Source organism: Hoplias malabaricus, chromosome 12 (assembly GCF_029633855.1).
Source record: "Hoplias malabaricus isolate fHopMal1 chromosome 12, fHopMal1.hap1, whole genome shotgun sequence".
Taxonomy (NCBI): Eukaryota; Metazoa; Chordata; class Actinopteri; order Characiformes; family Erythrinidae; genus Hoplias; species Hoplias malabaricus.
The window spans coordinates 14,360,667-14,375,703 of NC_089811.1; the positions used below are offsets into that span (position 1 = coordinate 14,360,667).

A 15,037-nucleotide genomic window follows, 5' to 3' on the forward strand; every position below is an offset into this window, starting at 1 on the left:
TAGTGGCTACAAGTATGCAGTGCCAATAGAGCTGTGAAAGCACCTGCCTCTTAGGCTGTGACAAGGGTCTATCATGAGCTCTTAGCTAACCACATCCTCTGATGGCGCAAGGTGACTTTAACTATAAAAAAGATTATGTACATTCCTGGCTAAAAGTAAGTGATGCCAATAGAATTGGTCTTTGAAATCATCAGCTTCTAAGGCAAGGGGATATTAAATTCAAATTCATTGAGTTCCAGGTGTTCAACTGTTTCTTCCCAGCAAAGGTCCCTCAAGATATGTGCTTTGTCTCATAGTGGCACTTCACTTTGCTGCTTTTGATAAATGCCATTTTTTCAGAACATGTAAGACTCTTGCTCTCTCTAACGTACTGGCCCCACAGGGTAAACAATCAATATGATTGGCTCTATTCAGAGAAGCTACTGCTGTATTAACAGTATTAGCTGAGAGAGTCAGGCCTCTCAGGCATTTCTGACGAGCCATAAAATGTTGTAAACCTTTTATTACCTAAAGTATATTGATCCTACAATGCTACATGTGCTTATATTCAGTACAAACCAGCAACAATAACCCTTTTTTATAACACTTTTATCTGAATATCCCAGCACGTTATTGGTGAGGGGGCTTATCTTTTAGGTTATTGGCACTTTTCCACTGCATGGAACCTACATGACTCTACTCGACTCTTTTGCTTTTCCACGGGCCAAATCTGGTACCTGGTCCCTGGAACCAGGTAGGTTTTCAGTCCCATCTCACTTCGGGTTCCAACCGTGCTGAGTAGGTACTTAATGGTGACGTGTAGACCCTGCAGAGCGCTGATTTGCCAGAGCCATGTCAATCACCATGAAATGCAGAGCTCATTCAAATCCAGCACAAACCCTCTGCTTGTAAAATCTCTTAAGTTACAGCAGATTTCACTTCTTTTTTTTTTTTTTATCGGACTCACAACAGCAGCTCGTAACTTTACCTCAATATATTTTGAAGTGGTTTATATATTCCTTGGGCCGATGGCTGATGGAAATTTCCAGTGAAAGTCGAATGTGCATCAAGTAAAACTGAACTGTGGCACGGAGCTGCGTTCAGTCCAAAATTCAAAAACAACATGCGAATGCATAATGGGTAAATAGCTTTAAGCATGCCGAGCCAAGCCGTGTAGAGCTGGACCCATGCAGTGGAAAAGCACCATAAGTCTGGAACTTGGCCGCCATCTTGAAAGCTGCCATATTGGATCAATTTCTAAAGCAGTGGTGTTAAAATCCTATCATGTAACCTGGATCCAAGGTGTGGATTTCAAAATGGCCAGTCAGTATGATTTGGTTTGAGAAGCAGGCTTGGGACGGGAAGTTTATCAGATCGATTCCCATGACAGGAAAGTACTTTTGACAGGAAAACTGGGGCAGTGCAAGTGAAGGATCAGTACTGTTCTCCTCCCTCAATCCATGGCTGAACTGCCCTTGAGCAAGGCACCAAATTCCAAGTGGATTCACTGCTCCTAATGCACTAGTGTTTTTGTGTGTTCCATGTCACGAATGGGCAAAATGCCCACAAGACCAGTATATGCATATTTGCATTTCCACATTTGTAATGTGCTGGGCAGTGGCCCATCAGGACTGAGAACCACTGCTATAGCTGACACTGCTAGTTTACCTGATTGGCTGGGTGTAGTGTCATGCTGGCTGCCCATTTTAAAATTCCAACCTGCAACATAGATCCAATGTCTGGATTTGAAGACCTCTGCTTTAAAAAGTTAGAATCCTTAAGTGACACTCTACTTCAGTGTTAAAGCCACTGGCTCACACATTGAATACTTATGAGACAGATGTAAAGACACAGGTGAGAATTCAGCTGCCTGCTGTCAAAGGTAATGTCAACAGGACAGCAGACGCCAAAGGTTTAACTCTCATTATGAATGTTTTTTTCCCCCTCATTAATTTATTAGTAATTTGTCACAGATCTGGGTAAAACCATCACTTTGTCCAAGTCCTGACCAAGATCCACCATTTTATGATGCCCTCTATAAGGCTATGACATTGATCTACCAGGAAACATTTGAGTAACCAACAGCCTGTAAGACTAAAAAAATATTTCATTATATAAAAGTATAACTAGAGCTGTCTAATTCTGATTTATTTGAGTAATAGCCTCTAAGGCTGTAAGGCTGACCAGTGGGATCCAAGAGGGATAGATATGTAACATCAGATCTGCAAAGCTAAAAAGACCCTTCATAAGTAAAAATGTATCTCACTGCAACAGGGTTGCCTCTGAAGCAGACTGATTGGGGGGAGATGTTTCAACACCCTCTTAGGCAAACAAGGGCCTTCATGATTAAAATGCATCTTGTGCTAATGATGTGGAGTACTATAATTTGAGGCCTATGAAGCTGACACTAGAGTTGCGTAACTAGCTCCTCAGAGGCTAAAACGCTGACCAGTCCAAGCAGAGATGTGTCATCACCAGCCTGCAAGGCAGAGTATACAGGAATTACCTTGGTGGACTGGAGTGAGACTGGAGGTGTGTAATTACCAGCCCGTGAGGCTGATCTATGGGGGCTGTGCTGTAATGACTAGCCTACAAAGCTAACAATTTAGGGTTTGGGAGTATAAACTCTAGTTTAAGACTCTTTTAAGCTGATCCGACTGTCTGTTACTCTGTCCACACAGACTCACACAGATTTTTTTTAAAACAAATGTTTTTATCTGAGTTTTGACCAGCCGTTCACAAGAAAACAGTGTTTTAGGTCACTGGAAATGGGTGTTTCTGGATTAAACCTTAGTGTTTCTCTCATGCATTGTGGTGTTTTAATGTCATTCTTTATGGTCCCCCTACAGGACTGGCATGACAATGCAACCATTTTCATGTTCATCTGGATGAAAATATTTTCAAAAACATCCAGATCTGTGTGGACTGGAGATACAATCCTAAGGCTTGCATACAAAAGAGAGATAAAGCAGTATATTAGCCTGTCAGTAAAAGGACCTCACCATATAAATCTGGGTAAACATCAGCCTTTAAGGCTGAGGAGTGGGGTCGAAATTGTGTAACCACTAGCTTTGAAGCTAACCAAAGTCAGTAAAGCATGAGCCATAATACTGAGGCAATACATGATACAAATAATTAAAACAATTTTAAAAAATGATACAATAAAAGAAAATAACTGAAGTGGTATTACAGAATAAACTGAGTTGTAAGCCTGCTCAAACAGGAATGTTTTATGTCTTGATTTAAAAGTGGCTAAAGTCGGGGCTCTTCTAATATTCTCAGTCAGCTGTTTCCATTTAAGAGCGGAATAGTAACTAAACGCTGCTTCTCCATGTTTAGTTTTCATCTGAGGCAGGACTAACTGACTAGTTTCTAAAGATCTGAGATTGCTGCTCGCTTCATATCTCTGTAGCAGATCTGATAAATATGCTGGTCCTACACCATTAAGACATTTATAAACCAGTAACAACACCTTAAAATCTATTCTGTAACAGACTGGTATCCAGTGTAAAGATGTGAGAATGGGGGTGATGTGATCTCTTCTTTTGCTCCTAGTGAGAACTCTGCATTTTGAATCAGCTGAAGCTGTTTAATGGTCTTTTTTGGAAGTCCAGTTAAGAGAGCATTGCAGTAGTGAGTCCTGATAGAAATAAAAGCATGGATAAGTTTCTCCAGGTCTGGTTTAGTCAGAAAATCTGTAATTTTACTGATATTCTTAAGATGGTAAAATGCTGATTAGTAACCGCTTTAATATGACTACTAAAACTGAGATCTGAGTCCATTAATACACCAAGGTTGTGAGCCAGTTCTTTAGATTTAAGGGCCCTCAAGTCCAGATACGTAGCCAATCTGTCTCTCACTGCTGTTCCCAAATAGAATAATCTCTGTTTTATCTTAATTCAACAGCAGAGAGTTGTGTCCCTTCCAGTTAGTGATGTGTTCAAGGCACCTGCTTAATGAATCAGCTGGACCAGAGTCATTTGGGGACAGGGACATGTAAATCTGAGCACCATATGCATAGCTGTGATAGGACAGCCCATAGTCATGTAGAATCTGGCCAAGAGGAAACATGTATAAATTAAATAAAATTGGACCAAGAATAAAACCCTGGGGAACACCACAGGGCACTGGCATGTTCTCAGAAATATTATTTTCTATTTCTACAAAGTAGTTCCTGCCTTGCAGGTATGAAATGAACCACTTTAAGACTGTTCCTGAGAGTCCAACCCAGTTTAAGTGTCCATCTATAAGAATCTTATGGTCAATGGTATCAAAGGCAGCATTGAGGTCAAGAAGTAATAGAACAGATACCTGTCCAGCCTAAGTAATTTAAGCGAATGTCATTAATTACCTTAATTAGAGCAGTCTCTGTGTTGTGATTAGACCGGAACCCCTCACTGGAATTTGTCTAGGCTGCTGTTTAAGGACAAGAAGCTATTGACTTGCCTGAAAACTATTTTCTCAATGATTTTGCCAGTGAACTGTAAATTAGAAATTGGTCTGTAGTTACTTATGAGATGATTCTAAGTTTTTCTTTTTTAGAATAGGCTTTACAACTGCAGTTTTTAGTGAGCTCGGAAAGACCCCTGACATGAGCGAGGTGTTTACAATGTGGAGTAAGACTCTGCAAGTGCATGGTTTGAGATGACTGTGTCAATTAAAATTTCATTATTAACTGTACTAAACTCTGACATTTTAGCTAAGGTGTCTTTATGAAGTGATGGAGAGGGTAGAGACACTCATTGTTGGATATGGATGTACTAATCACTCGTCTGATATTCTGTATTTTAGTGTTAAAAAGAATGCAAACTCATCAGTTGATACTAATTCAGGGGCCATTGCTGTGGGCGAGTTTGTAAGTCTGTCGACCAAGGTGAAGAGGAGTTTGTTGTTGTTTTTGTTGTTGATGATGCTAGAGAAATAGGATTGTCGTGTTTTGCATATTGCCATGTTGTATTCATGTAGCCTATCTTTGTAGATTTCTTTGTGAATATGAAGACTCTTTTTACGTCTGCATTCTGCCTTGTGACATTCCCTCTTTTGGATTTGAACAACAGAAGCGTTTCTCAATGGTATTTTCTGATTGCAAGACATAGCCTTCACTCTAACATGCACAATCTCATCCATAACTCTTACCATATTTGAACTATTCAGCAGATCATCAACAGAGTCAGATTGTTCACATGGCGTAGTGCACATTTTGCTCATGAAAAGTGTAGCTGTGCAGTCTTTAACAATCCTTTTCTTGACACAAACCCTTCTCTCCGTGATGACTGGTGAGGCCCACATATCAAAGAACATGGTAGTGATCTGACAATGCGACATCCTTCACAGTGGCCGATATGTTGAGACTCTTTGAGATAACGACATCCATTGTGTGACCATGACAATATGTACTCCCTGTAACATGCTGTGAAAGGCCAAAAGACTCCAATATGGCGTGTAGTTCCTTGGCAAGACTGTCCTTGGGATTGTCAGTATGTATGTTAAAGTCACCAGCAATAACAAAATTGTCAAAATCAGTAGAAATAAAAGACAGTTGGGGCTGTCTTTTATGAGGCTGGCCAATGGGGCAGAGTTGTGTAACCACCTTTCTGCAAGGCAACCCAATGTGGCATGGCTGTGCAACCACTCATTTCATGCCTAAAAAGCACATTGTGCCCCAAGTCCTCACACAACTGAAATATGGGGAACAAGATATTAGCCATGTGCTAATTCTGCTTAATTTGTGTCCATTCCTGTTCATTTTCAGCACATTAACTAAGTAAAATATTTTCCACAGTGGTGAACACAGCAAACAAATCTGTGGCTCATCATTCTTCAGAACCCATTTGGTTATCCTCAAGTGTCACGTAGGCTAATCTTTATTACTCTCCTCGCTAATGCAGGCATTTGGCAGAGACGCCGATGTTTTTTATTGTGCGTCTCTTTCAGGGTGTTGGAGAAAAGACTGACCTTAACACAGTTACACTTCATAAATGGAAGCTGAGGCTTCTAAAGGCTTCTGTTTATTCATAGCCATGCTGACAGCCATGCAATGGTGATTTTTGTTCAGACATGAGGAGAAAGCGGCTAGACACCTAATTGATAACATCATAAACAACAGACACAGGCTGAATGCTTGAAATTGTTGTCCACTCACTGTCCATTTATAGTTTGAGGCTCTGTTGATTAATATTTTGTGGTGGTGTTAATTTTCATGCCAGAGTGTTGTTAGTGACTGAATACTTTACGGTGGACCACCCACTCTCAACCAAGCACTGACACAGCCTACTACATGTCGCCTTATAAATCATTAATAATACAAATAACATCTCAATCACAATAGAAAATATTCATGTATATCTGTCAGTTGAAGTTGAGTAAATATACTGAGACAAATTCATTATTTTGACTGATTAAACAAGATTAATAGTACTTTAAATAATCTGTTAAAGGAACACTAAATTGGTATCTTTGCTACTGAGTGTCTTCCTACAGTTGTAGAGTGTAATTAACTTTTACAGCACAGATCTGAAAACAAGAGTGAAGGGATGGAGTGGTTTCCTACACTCCTCCAATAAGTTACATAGTGCAGTTTCTGCATTGATGAGCCCAGAGTAGCAACAACACAGAGGCACTATTCACCCTATTACAGGTCAGTGAAGCATCATAATGATTTTGAAGCTGTAATTTTAGGTAAGAGGGCGGCACGGTGGCGCAGCAGGTAGTGTCGCAGTCACACAGCTCCAGGGGCCTGGAGGTTGTGGGTTCGATTCCCGCTCCGGGTGACTGTCTGTGAGGAGTTGGTGTGTTCTCCCCGTGTCCGCGTGGGTTTCCTCCGGGTGCTCCGGTTTCCTTCCACAGTCCAAAATCACACGTTGCAGGTGGATTGGCGACTCGAAAGTGTCCGTAGGTGTGAATGTGTGTGTGTCTGTGTTGCCCTGTGAAGGACTGGCGCCCCCTCCAGGGTGTATTCCCGCTTTGCGCCCAATGATTCCAGGTAGGCTCTGGACCCCCCGCGACCCTAAAATTGGATAAGCGGTTACAGATAATGGATAATTTTACGTAAGAATACTACTTAAAAGTTCCTTTAAACCAAAGAACAATAGATATGTAAATAGCTATACATAATAACCTTCCCAGAACACCGTGACTGTGTGTGTGTGTTCAGCACATGTACACACAGCCACTGATGTGTTTTAAAACCTCATCTTGACAACCCAAATATTACCATGACAACTAAGATCTTGCGGTCAGAAACTGACCATTGTTGAATGGAGTGGAGTGATAAATGGAAGTAAAAAGTTTCTAATAAAGTGGATGGTGAGCTGACATTTTTTTACACTGTCATATATCTCTTGGCCTAAGAATGGTAATAGACAAAAAAAAAAAAAAAATTAATAAAGTGAAAGTCAGCTTCCTTACCCAGGAGTGTTTTGTCTGTTCTGTCAACTGTATTGACTACATAGGAAAACTCTGTAGTGCTACAATTACACAGTGTAGTGCATCAGTTGCTCTGATTGCATCAGTTGTAATGATCAGAACACTTAGGGGGACCACCAGAGAACAAGAATAATTTCTGTGTTGGATTGTTCTTAGCACAGCAGTGACACTGACATGGTAGCGGTGTTTGTGTATTTTGTGGTTTTATGAGTGGATCTGACGCAGTGCTGATGAAGAACAGGGAGAAAGCACACTAACAAGTATGCAAAGCAACAGGTGTATTGAAGATATGGCCAAAATTTCAGTCGATAATTCCAATATCGATACAAAAGCCACAGAAAAAAACAAGAACCTTGACATCACCATCAAACATAAACAACTTGGCCTTGTCAATATTAATATTTTTAAACTAACGTTAAAACTGAGGGCAGTGAACTGGGATTCGCTCTGTAATGAGCATCAGTCAGTAATAGATGCTGTAAATAACGTATAATACTGAAACATCGAAATATTGAAAATGTGTTTAAAAATCACATTGTTTCAGAAACATTTTATATTGCAATATACAGTATATTGATATTGAATAATTGTCCAGCCCTAGATGGACTACAGCCTGTAATTGTAGAACTGCAAAGGGCTCCTGTATTGTCAGTGGAGCGGAAAGAACAGTGAGTGTAGAAACAAGGCTGATCAATGTATGTATGTGTATGTGTATATATAATTGTTTTTATGACAGAAAAAACAACTGGCCACTGCTTTAATATAAATAGCATCTCTCAAGTAAATAAATAACACCTCCTCCTGCTGCCAACACATGGAAAAGAATAACCATTGTTGTCATTTCTTCCCTCAGGTGTGTGTGTAACATTGACTGTTCCCACATAAGCTTCAACCCAGTGTGTGCCTCAGACGGCCGCTCCTATGATAACCCCTGCCAGGTGAAGGAGGCATCGTGCCAGAGGCAGGAGCGGATCGAAGTCAAATTCCTGGGCCACTGTCAAGGCGAGGACACCACTTTCCTCCTTCATAATATTTCTATATGATTCCTACCTCCATCTCCTATCTCTGCTGTTATGGCAAGGAAAAACTACATTTTTACAAGTTTCCACATTTTGACAGCCACACAAAACCCGCTTTCTTCTTTCTTTTATATGTCCAAATGTCTGCGCATGATGTCAGAGCTATTAATAGGGTGTCTGTCCCCCCTTTGCAGCAGTGACAGACTATTTGTCTGGGAAGGCTTTACTTTAGATGTGAGAATGTGACTCTCTTCAGCTACAAAATCATTAGTGAGGTCAGGCTGTATGATTATTTTTGAATCCCAACTCCTCCCAAAGGTGTGGGATGGAGTGTATACTCTCCAGAGAATACAGTTCCAGTGCTTCACCTCCCAAACACCACTCTGGCCAACAATCTGCACTGAGAATGGTAACTTAAGACTGAAAGGCAAGAGTGTTACTAATTAATCATTTGAGACACACAGATCCAAATTATTCTTTAAAAACTGAGATTTTCCTCCCTCCATTTTTGAAAATATCCTTGACCAGATGGATACATATACAGCTGCATTATCATGCCGGTCCAGCAGGGGGCCATAGTACCTCTTCAAGAAGGATATCAAAACATGACGAAGCATGAAAGAAACAGATTTAGTCTCAAATCATTCAATACTCCCCATGTATGTATTTTACCAATACCAATTGATAATGTTGTTTAACGTTTCACACATTCAAACACCATGGAAACACATTCCTATACAGGAGTGACAGTACTGTGTGTACAACTGATATATTGAGACACAGATAGTAGGTGCTAATAAACTGTAGGATACTACTGCTTTTACACACTGTTGATATGCGAGCAGACATCTTGGATTCTGAACTCGGTTCTAGTGAGGCGCCCCCTACTTTGAGTAGGAAATCTGACATGTGGTGGCCATTTGAAAATCCAATATCCAAATTCAGCTGGACCACAGCATAAGTTACAGAGTTTGGGTGATGCTAATTGGTGGAAATATGTATATATGTATATATTCATTCATTCATTGTCTGTAACCACTAATCCAGTTCATGGTCATGGTGGGTCCGGAGCCTACCCGGAATCACTAGGCACAAGGCAGGGACACACCCTGGAGGGGGTTCCAGTCCTTCACAGGGCGACACACACTCACATAGTCACGCATACGGACACTTTTGAGTCGCCAAACCACCTACTAACGTGTGTTTTTGGACTGTGGGAGGAAACCGGAGCACCTGGAGGCAACCCACGTAGACACGGGGAGACCACACCAAACAACTTACAGTCACCCGGAGTGTGACAGCGACACTACCTGCTGTACCACCATGCCAACCTACTTGTATACATTTAATTTTTAAACCACATTAGCCTGGTAGCTCTTGTGCAAAACTAAAGAAGCAAACAAACATGTCTTCATAAGGGGTGAGGAGAAATCTGTATGTAATTCTTGATGTTTTTATACTGTATAACAGGAAACACACACATGCAATAAAAGATAAAGCATATAGCAGATGCATTAGATCTGAAGTATTTTGGAGTTCTGTTGCTTAGTGGCCACCTGCTGTGGACAGACAGTTGGCTAAATGTACTGTTTAAGCAAAAAGTGCCATTAATGAGGGCACTAACATCACCAGAGTCAGTTGTTCAGCAGCTGTGGCACAGATGCTGACGAAATGACAATTTAAATTACAGTTTAATGGCTAAATGACAATTGCAGTTATAGCTTAATGATTAAATATCCATTCCTATTACAGTGTACTTAAAAAGATCTTTGACCTTGTTTTAACCAACAGGCGACATGATAACAGGAAACAAACCTGGAGACGGACACTACGCCAGAGCCGACTACCCAGGTGAATACCACTCTCAACCTAAAATGTATTTTGCAAATAACATTTACTGCAGAGAGGTGACTACAGGGTATTGTAAGAAAAATGAAATGAAAACAAAACAGAATCCAAATAAAACACTGATGCATTACTATCTGAGGATCTTTTAAAATTACATTACATTGTCAGCTCTGATAGTTACATGATGAAAAATAAAAACGTAATGTAAATCCATTCATAATGGAATTTTTCCAAATGGAAATGGCTCTTTAGTTCCAAATTATATATTTAAAAAAAGTTAGTAAAAGACTGTAATTTTTTCCCTTATAAATAATCAGTTTCAAAATGTTTGATTCTTTGTGGTAGAACTCATACAAGCTCCAGCCTTTTATAGTGATTGTGTGTGTGTGTGTGTGTGTGTGTGTGTGTGCGCGTGTATTGTAGTAGAAAAGCCTGATGCATCAGAAGTGGCACGAGGACTTTACATCCCCTGTCCTGACCACTACAAAAACTACTGCGTCCATGGAGACTGTGAATATCCCAACATGCTCTCCACACCATCGTGCAGGTAAACACACACACACACACACACACACACTCGATATACAGTTCTTGGGCGCCCCCTGCTGTTAATTTTTCTATTGTAAACTGAAGAGAACAAAAGAGATCAGATAGAATCAGCGGAAAGCATGGAAGGTGTAGTTATGGAGAAAAAAAAATGAGGACAGCAAAGTGGAATGAGTAAGGAGAGGAAATGAGATACAGTGAGTGAGAGAGAAAGAGGGCAAGGAGGCAGAACAAAACGGGAGTGGAAGATAGCAAGGAGGGAGACAGTGAAAGATGGGGAGAAAGAAATGCAGAGGGGGAACAGGATATAATGATGGAAGAGAGGGAGATGAGGAGAAAAAGCAGGAGAGAGAGAGAAATTAGTTCAAAGTGATGCATGGAGTGTGAGGGGGTAAGTAGACAAAAGATATACCAAGAGATGGGGGAAAGAAAGAAGGAAGAAAATAGAGAAGTGCAAAGAGGCTGAGGGAGTTGGGGAATAACGAGAGGGGTGGGGAACAACAGAAGAAAGGTGTATGAAGTGATGCACGAGGAAAGAGATGGAGAAGAGTTAGTGGAGGAGAAGGAGAGATGGGGGAAAGATGGAAAGAGGAAAAGATGGAGAGATAATTGAGAAAAAGATTTGAGAGGGGAGAGTTGGGGAAAAGGAGGAGTAAAGGATATAGATGGGTGGGGGGAGTTAGCTGGGGAATAACAGAGAGGGAGAAGGAGTGAGATGTGGGGAAGGATGAGAGAGAGAGAAAGATACAGATACAGGAGAAGGAGAGAGGGAAAAGCAGGAAGAGGACACTGGGAGAGAGGGGATTTTGGTCTGACAGGTGCTCTGAACACTCAGCAGGTGTTTCTTAGCAATGACCTCCCCAATGAATGAGAGAGAGAGAGAGCACGGTGATTTCAGAAACACAGGACAGGAATATTAATTAAAATATATTTGTATTTAAACAACAGTTAGTTCCGGCCGCACACTCTGATTATTTCACGACAACAGCAAAGGTTTTCACAACCACCTTATCAGTCCGCTGAACACCGTTGCTAAAATCTCTCTACGCTGCAGCTCATCCGTCGTCATCGCATTTTTCACCGCTAAATTAGCTTCCATTCATGTTCCGCACCAATAAACTGTTTTCATTTTACATCGAGAATACTAATACCGATAAAAATAACGTAGTTTACTCGGCAAGTTAGTGATACCGTAGCGGTGAGCAAAGCCTGGGCAGTGAGTGCAGTGCAGTAGAGTTCGTTACGGTGACGTAGCAACAAACTACTTGTTGAGGAACTATAATTTGGAGGAAGGATTTGCTAATTTCATCAACATTTTTGTTAACTTTATATTTTAAATGAGTAAATTAGTACCAGAGATATTAGGAAGGAAGATGAGACTGGTCACTAGTTAAAATAAAGTCCACTTTTATTGTGGAGAGAAAACTCAATGTGCAATATACAGCATAAGTTGTTTTCTAAAAAACATTCATGTAAAGTCATGTATTTGCCATTTACATATAAAAGATAAAGCTGTGGAAATACATCAGGCTCATTTTTATAAATAAAATTAACTTCTAGTTTATCAGGGAAGGGAGTTTGCCTTTTATTAAATACATATTTGTTACACTCAGCACACACCTCAAAATACTGCTGCATGTTGCATTCATGTTTTATAGTATTAATATTTCTAATTAGTTTCTATAAATGGCAGCTGTGGCCTGGTGGATAGGGAACTGGGCTTATAACTGGAAGGTTGCCAGTTCGATCCCTAGAGCCAGCAGACCAAGTCTGAAGTGCCCTTGAGGATATCACCTAACCCCCAACTTCTTTCCTGGGCACCATGGCAAGGGCTGTATGCTCACTGCATGTGTGTTTCACTGCACAGATTGGGTTAAATGTGGAGAACAAATTCTTCTGTGTGCAAGCACAGTGGCCAATAAAGTGATTTTGATTCTGATTCTAATTCCATGTTCATCTGCTGGAAATGGCAGTGTAGACAAATTGAAAACTTTTTAGTGCAGTTTTTACCTGTGATTTCAAATCTATCTATTCAAATAGCTGGGGGCCTGCTCTTGTGTGTGTGGAAATAAATGGCAGAGGGTGCTGCCAAGACACTAGCCGTCTGAACAGACTTTCCTTTAAGGAATTTGCATGTACGCACTAATTGGCATTGTCCTAATAGCAAGGAGACGGCAGACCACTGATGGACCCACTGAGGGCAAAGTTAGAGGACCACTAGGGTTTTGCACAGCATTTTCTGGGCGGACTGCTGGTGATTAAACAGAATTTTAGACAAAATGCCACATTTTAGCACTTTTCCATTCACAGTCCAATTTACATTTTTTTCCTTCATTAGGTTTGTTTTGTTATCTTTTATAAATAAGATTAGTAAATAATTTTAATCCAGCACAGTGTCAACATTTTTAACACAATCATTTTATATCAGAATAAATCCATTATTATACTCATTATTACATCTCTCATAGTTGTATTTGTAACATATTTGTATTAGTTTGTTTTCCAGAATAAAAGTCTTTGGGATTAAGAATTAGTTATGTCCTGTACAGGACAGTAATCTGAGTGGTCCAATGGTTGACCGGCAGTAGTCTACAGTCAGTGGTGTGCTAGCCTTTTTATGCCAGTGGACGATATATGCTCACTGTCTGGGTGTGCAAACTGCTTGGGGGGGGGTCTGCATTCGACTCATATAGTTGGATCGCTGGATTTAACTGCTAATAAACACTAAAGTTATACACACCCAAAAAAATCTTAGCTCTTTTTTAAGGTGGCACTGAGCTGTGAGGATTTGACTGCACTGTGTGTTCAGGTTGTTTTGTTGGATAATTAGATTCAGATCACAAACAGCAGTCCATCCCAGATATATTGAATGGTGCTTCATCACTCTAGAGAACCCAGTACTACTGCTCCACAGCATTGGAAGGCTCTATACCCCTCTAGCTGATGCTTGGTGATGAGCATGCTGACCTTGGGGTCATGTGCCGCTGCTCCAGAGTGCATAGTTCTGAGATTATACAATCTGTGCACCTTAAAATGAGTGCACCAATCCAAAGCAAAAATGGCTCATTAGAAAAGATGCTTTTAGACACAGTGTCATGTATTAGCAAAAAGTGGTTCTTCACTTAGCATCACTCTTTGTAGCACCATTATTTTTAAGAGTGTTCTGTTCCTTTAAACCAGTGGTTCTCAAACCTTTTCTATCATTCCCCACCTCAGACAAAAGGGAATTTCCCAAAAAATGGTAATAAAATACAAATGCAATTTTACAATTTTCTAAGCAACATCAACTTCTATCTCTAAATCAGTAGTTTAACATTAGGGGAATCTTTAATAATGAAATGCTCATTTCTTTAGATTCCATGCGCCCCACCTGCAACACCTACATGCCCCACACTTTGAGAAACGCTGCTTTGAACTCAGATTCCAAACATATCTTAGCTGATTGATTACAGTGACAGGTATACTGTGCAAGTTTGATGCTTCACCTTGTTGTTTGTCTCTAAATGGTCTGTGCAGCTGTCATTCAGGCTTCAGTGGACCACAGTGTGACACTAAGGAGTATAATGTGTTGTATGTGGTGCCGGGTTCTGGAAAACTGCGCTACGTTCTCATTGCCTCCATCATCGGAGCACTGCAGGTGGCCATCATCTGTGTGGTGGTGCTGTGTATCACCCGGTAAGTCCACATACAGACACAGACAGACCAACACACACACACACACACACACCTGCCCCCCAAAACACTGATAAGTTTTAAAAAAAATCAGATTTACCATACACTTCCTGGTTGTAGCCTGGAAATATACAGTGCACAACAATGTTGGGGACATTTCTGTCTCAAATTTAGTACAAACCAATGCCATTATCACTTTGAAATAACTTAAAATATTAAATTTAAAACACACTAGTTTAAGACATTTGTGCCTTAAACAATAGTTAGAAAAAAAAACAATGTCAAATAAACAAATAATTTAGAACAAGAAAAAAAAGCTCTTAAATTCTACAGTAATTTTAGAGGTCCCAGTTTCTTATTGCAAGGTCCAATTGATAAAGCACCTCACAGTACAGCATCTCATTCTTGTTTATACAGTTCAATCTAAGGTTTGTGGAGCATCTCAAGAGGGAACTTGAGCAATCTACTTGATTATTGCACTAAAATTAAACAAACATGGCTATAACAATGGCTTTCATTATTTAACCAAAATCTTTAACATATGATGA

At 40.3% G+C, this 15,037-nt stretch overlaps 1 protein-coding gene and 1 long non-coding RNA gene across 3 annotated transcripts in view; one reads left to right on the forward strand and one right to left on the reverse strand.

The window, feature by feature from the left end:
- The window catches only part of tmeff2a (transmembrane protein with EGF-like and two follistatin-like domains 2a), a 162,453-nt gene that overhangs the window by 140,370 nt on the left and 7,046 nt on the right, over positions 1-15,037 (forward strand). The window contains exons 6-9 of one of the 2 annotated variants that reach the window (XM_066640950.1): positions 8,258-8,406; positions 10,215-10,274; positions 10,698-10,818; positions 14,334-14,492. In XM_066640950.1, coding sequence (XP_066497047.1) covers positions 8,258-8,406; positions 10,215-10,274; positions 10,698-10,818; positions 14,334-14,492 — 489 coding nt within the window. Of the gene's footprint in view, positions 1-8,257; positions 8,407-10,214; positions 10,275-10,694; positions 10,819-14,333; positions 14,493-15,037 lie in introns of both variants that reach the window. The other variant, XM_066640949.1, reaches the window with a different exon arrangement.
- The window catches only part of LOC136663971 (uncharacterized), a 63,227-nt gene that overhangs the window by 9,312 nt on the left and 38,878 nt on the right, over positions 1-15,037 (reverse strand). The window lies entirely within an intron of this gene.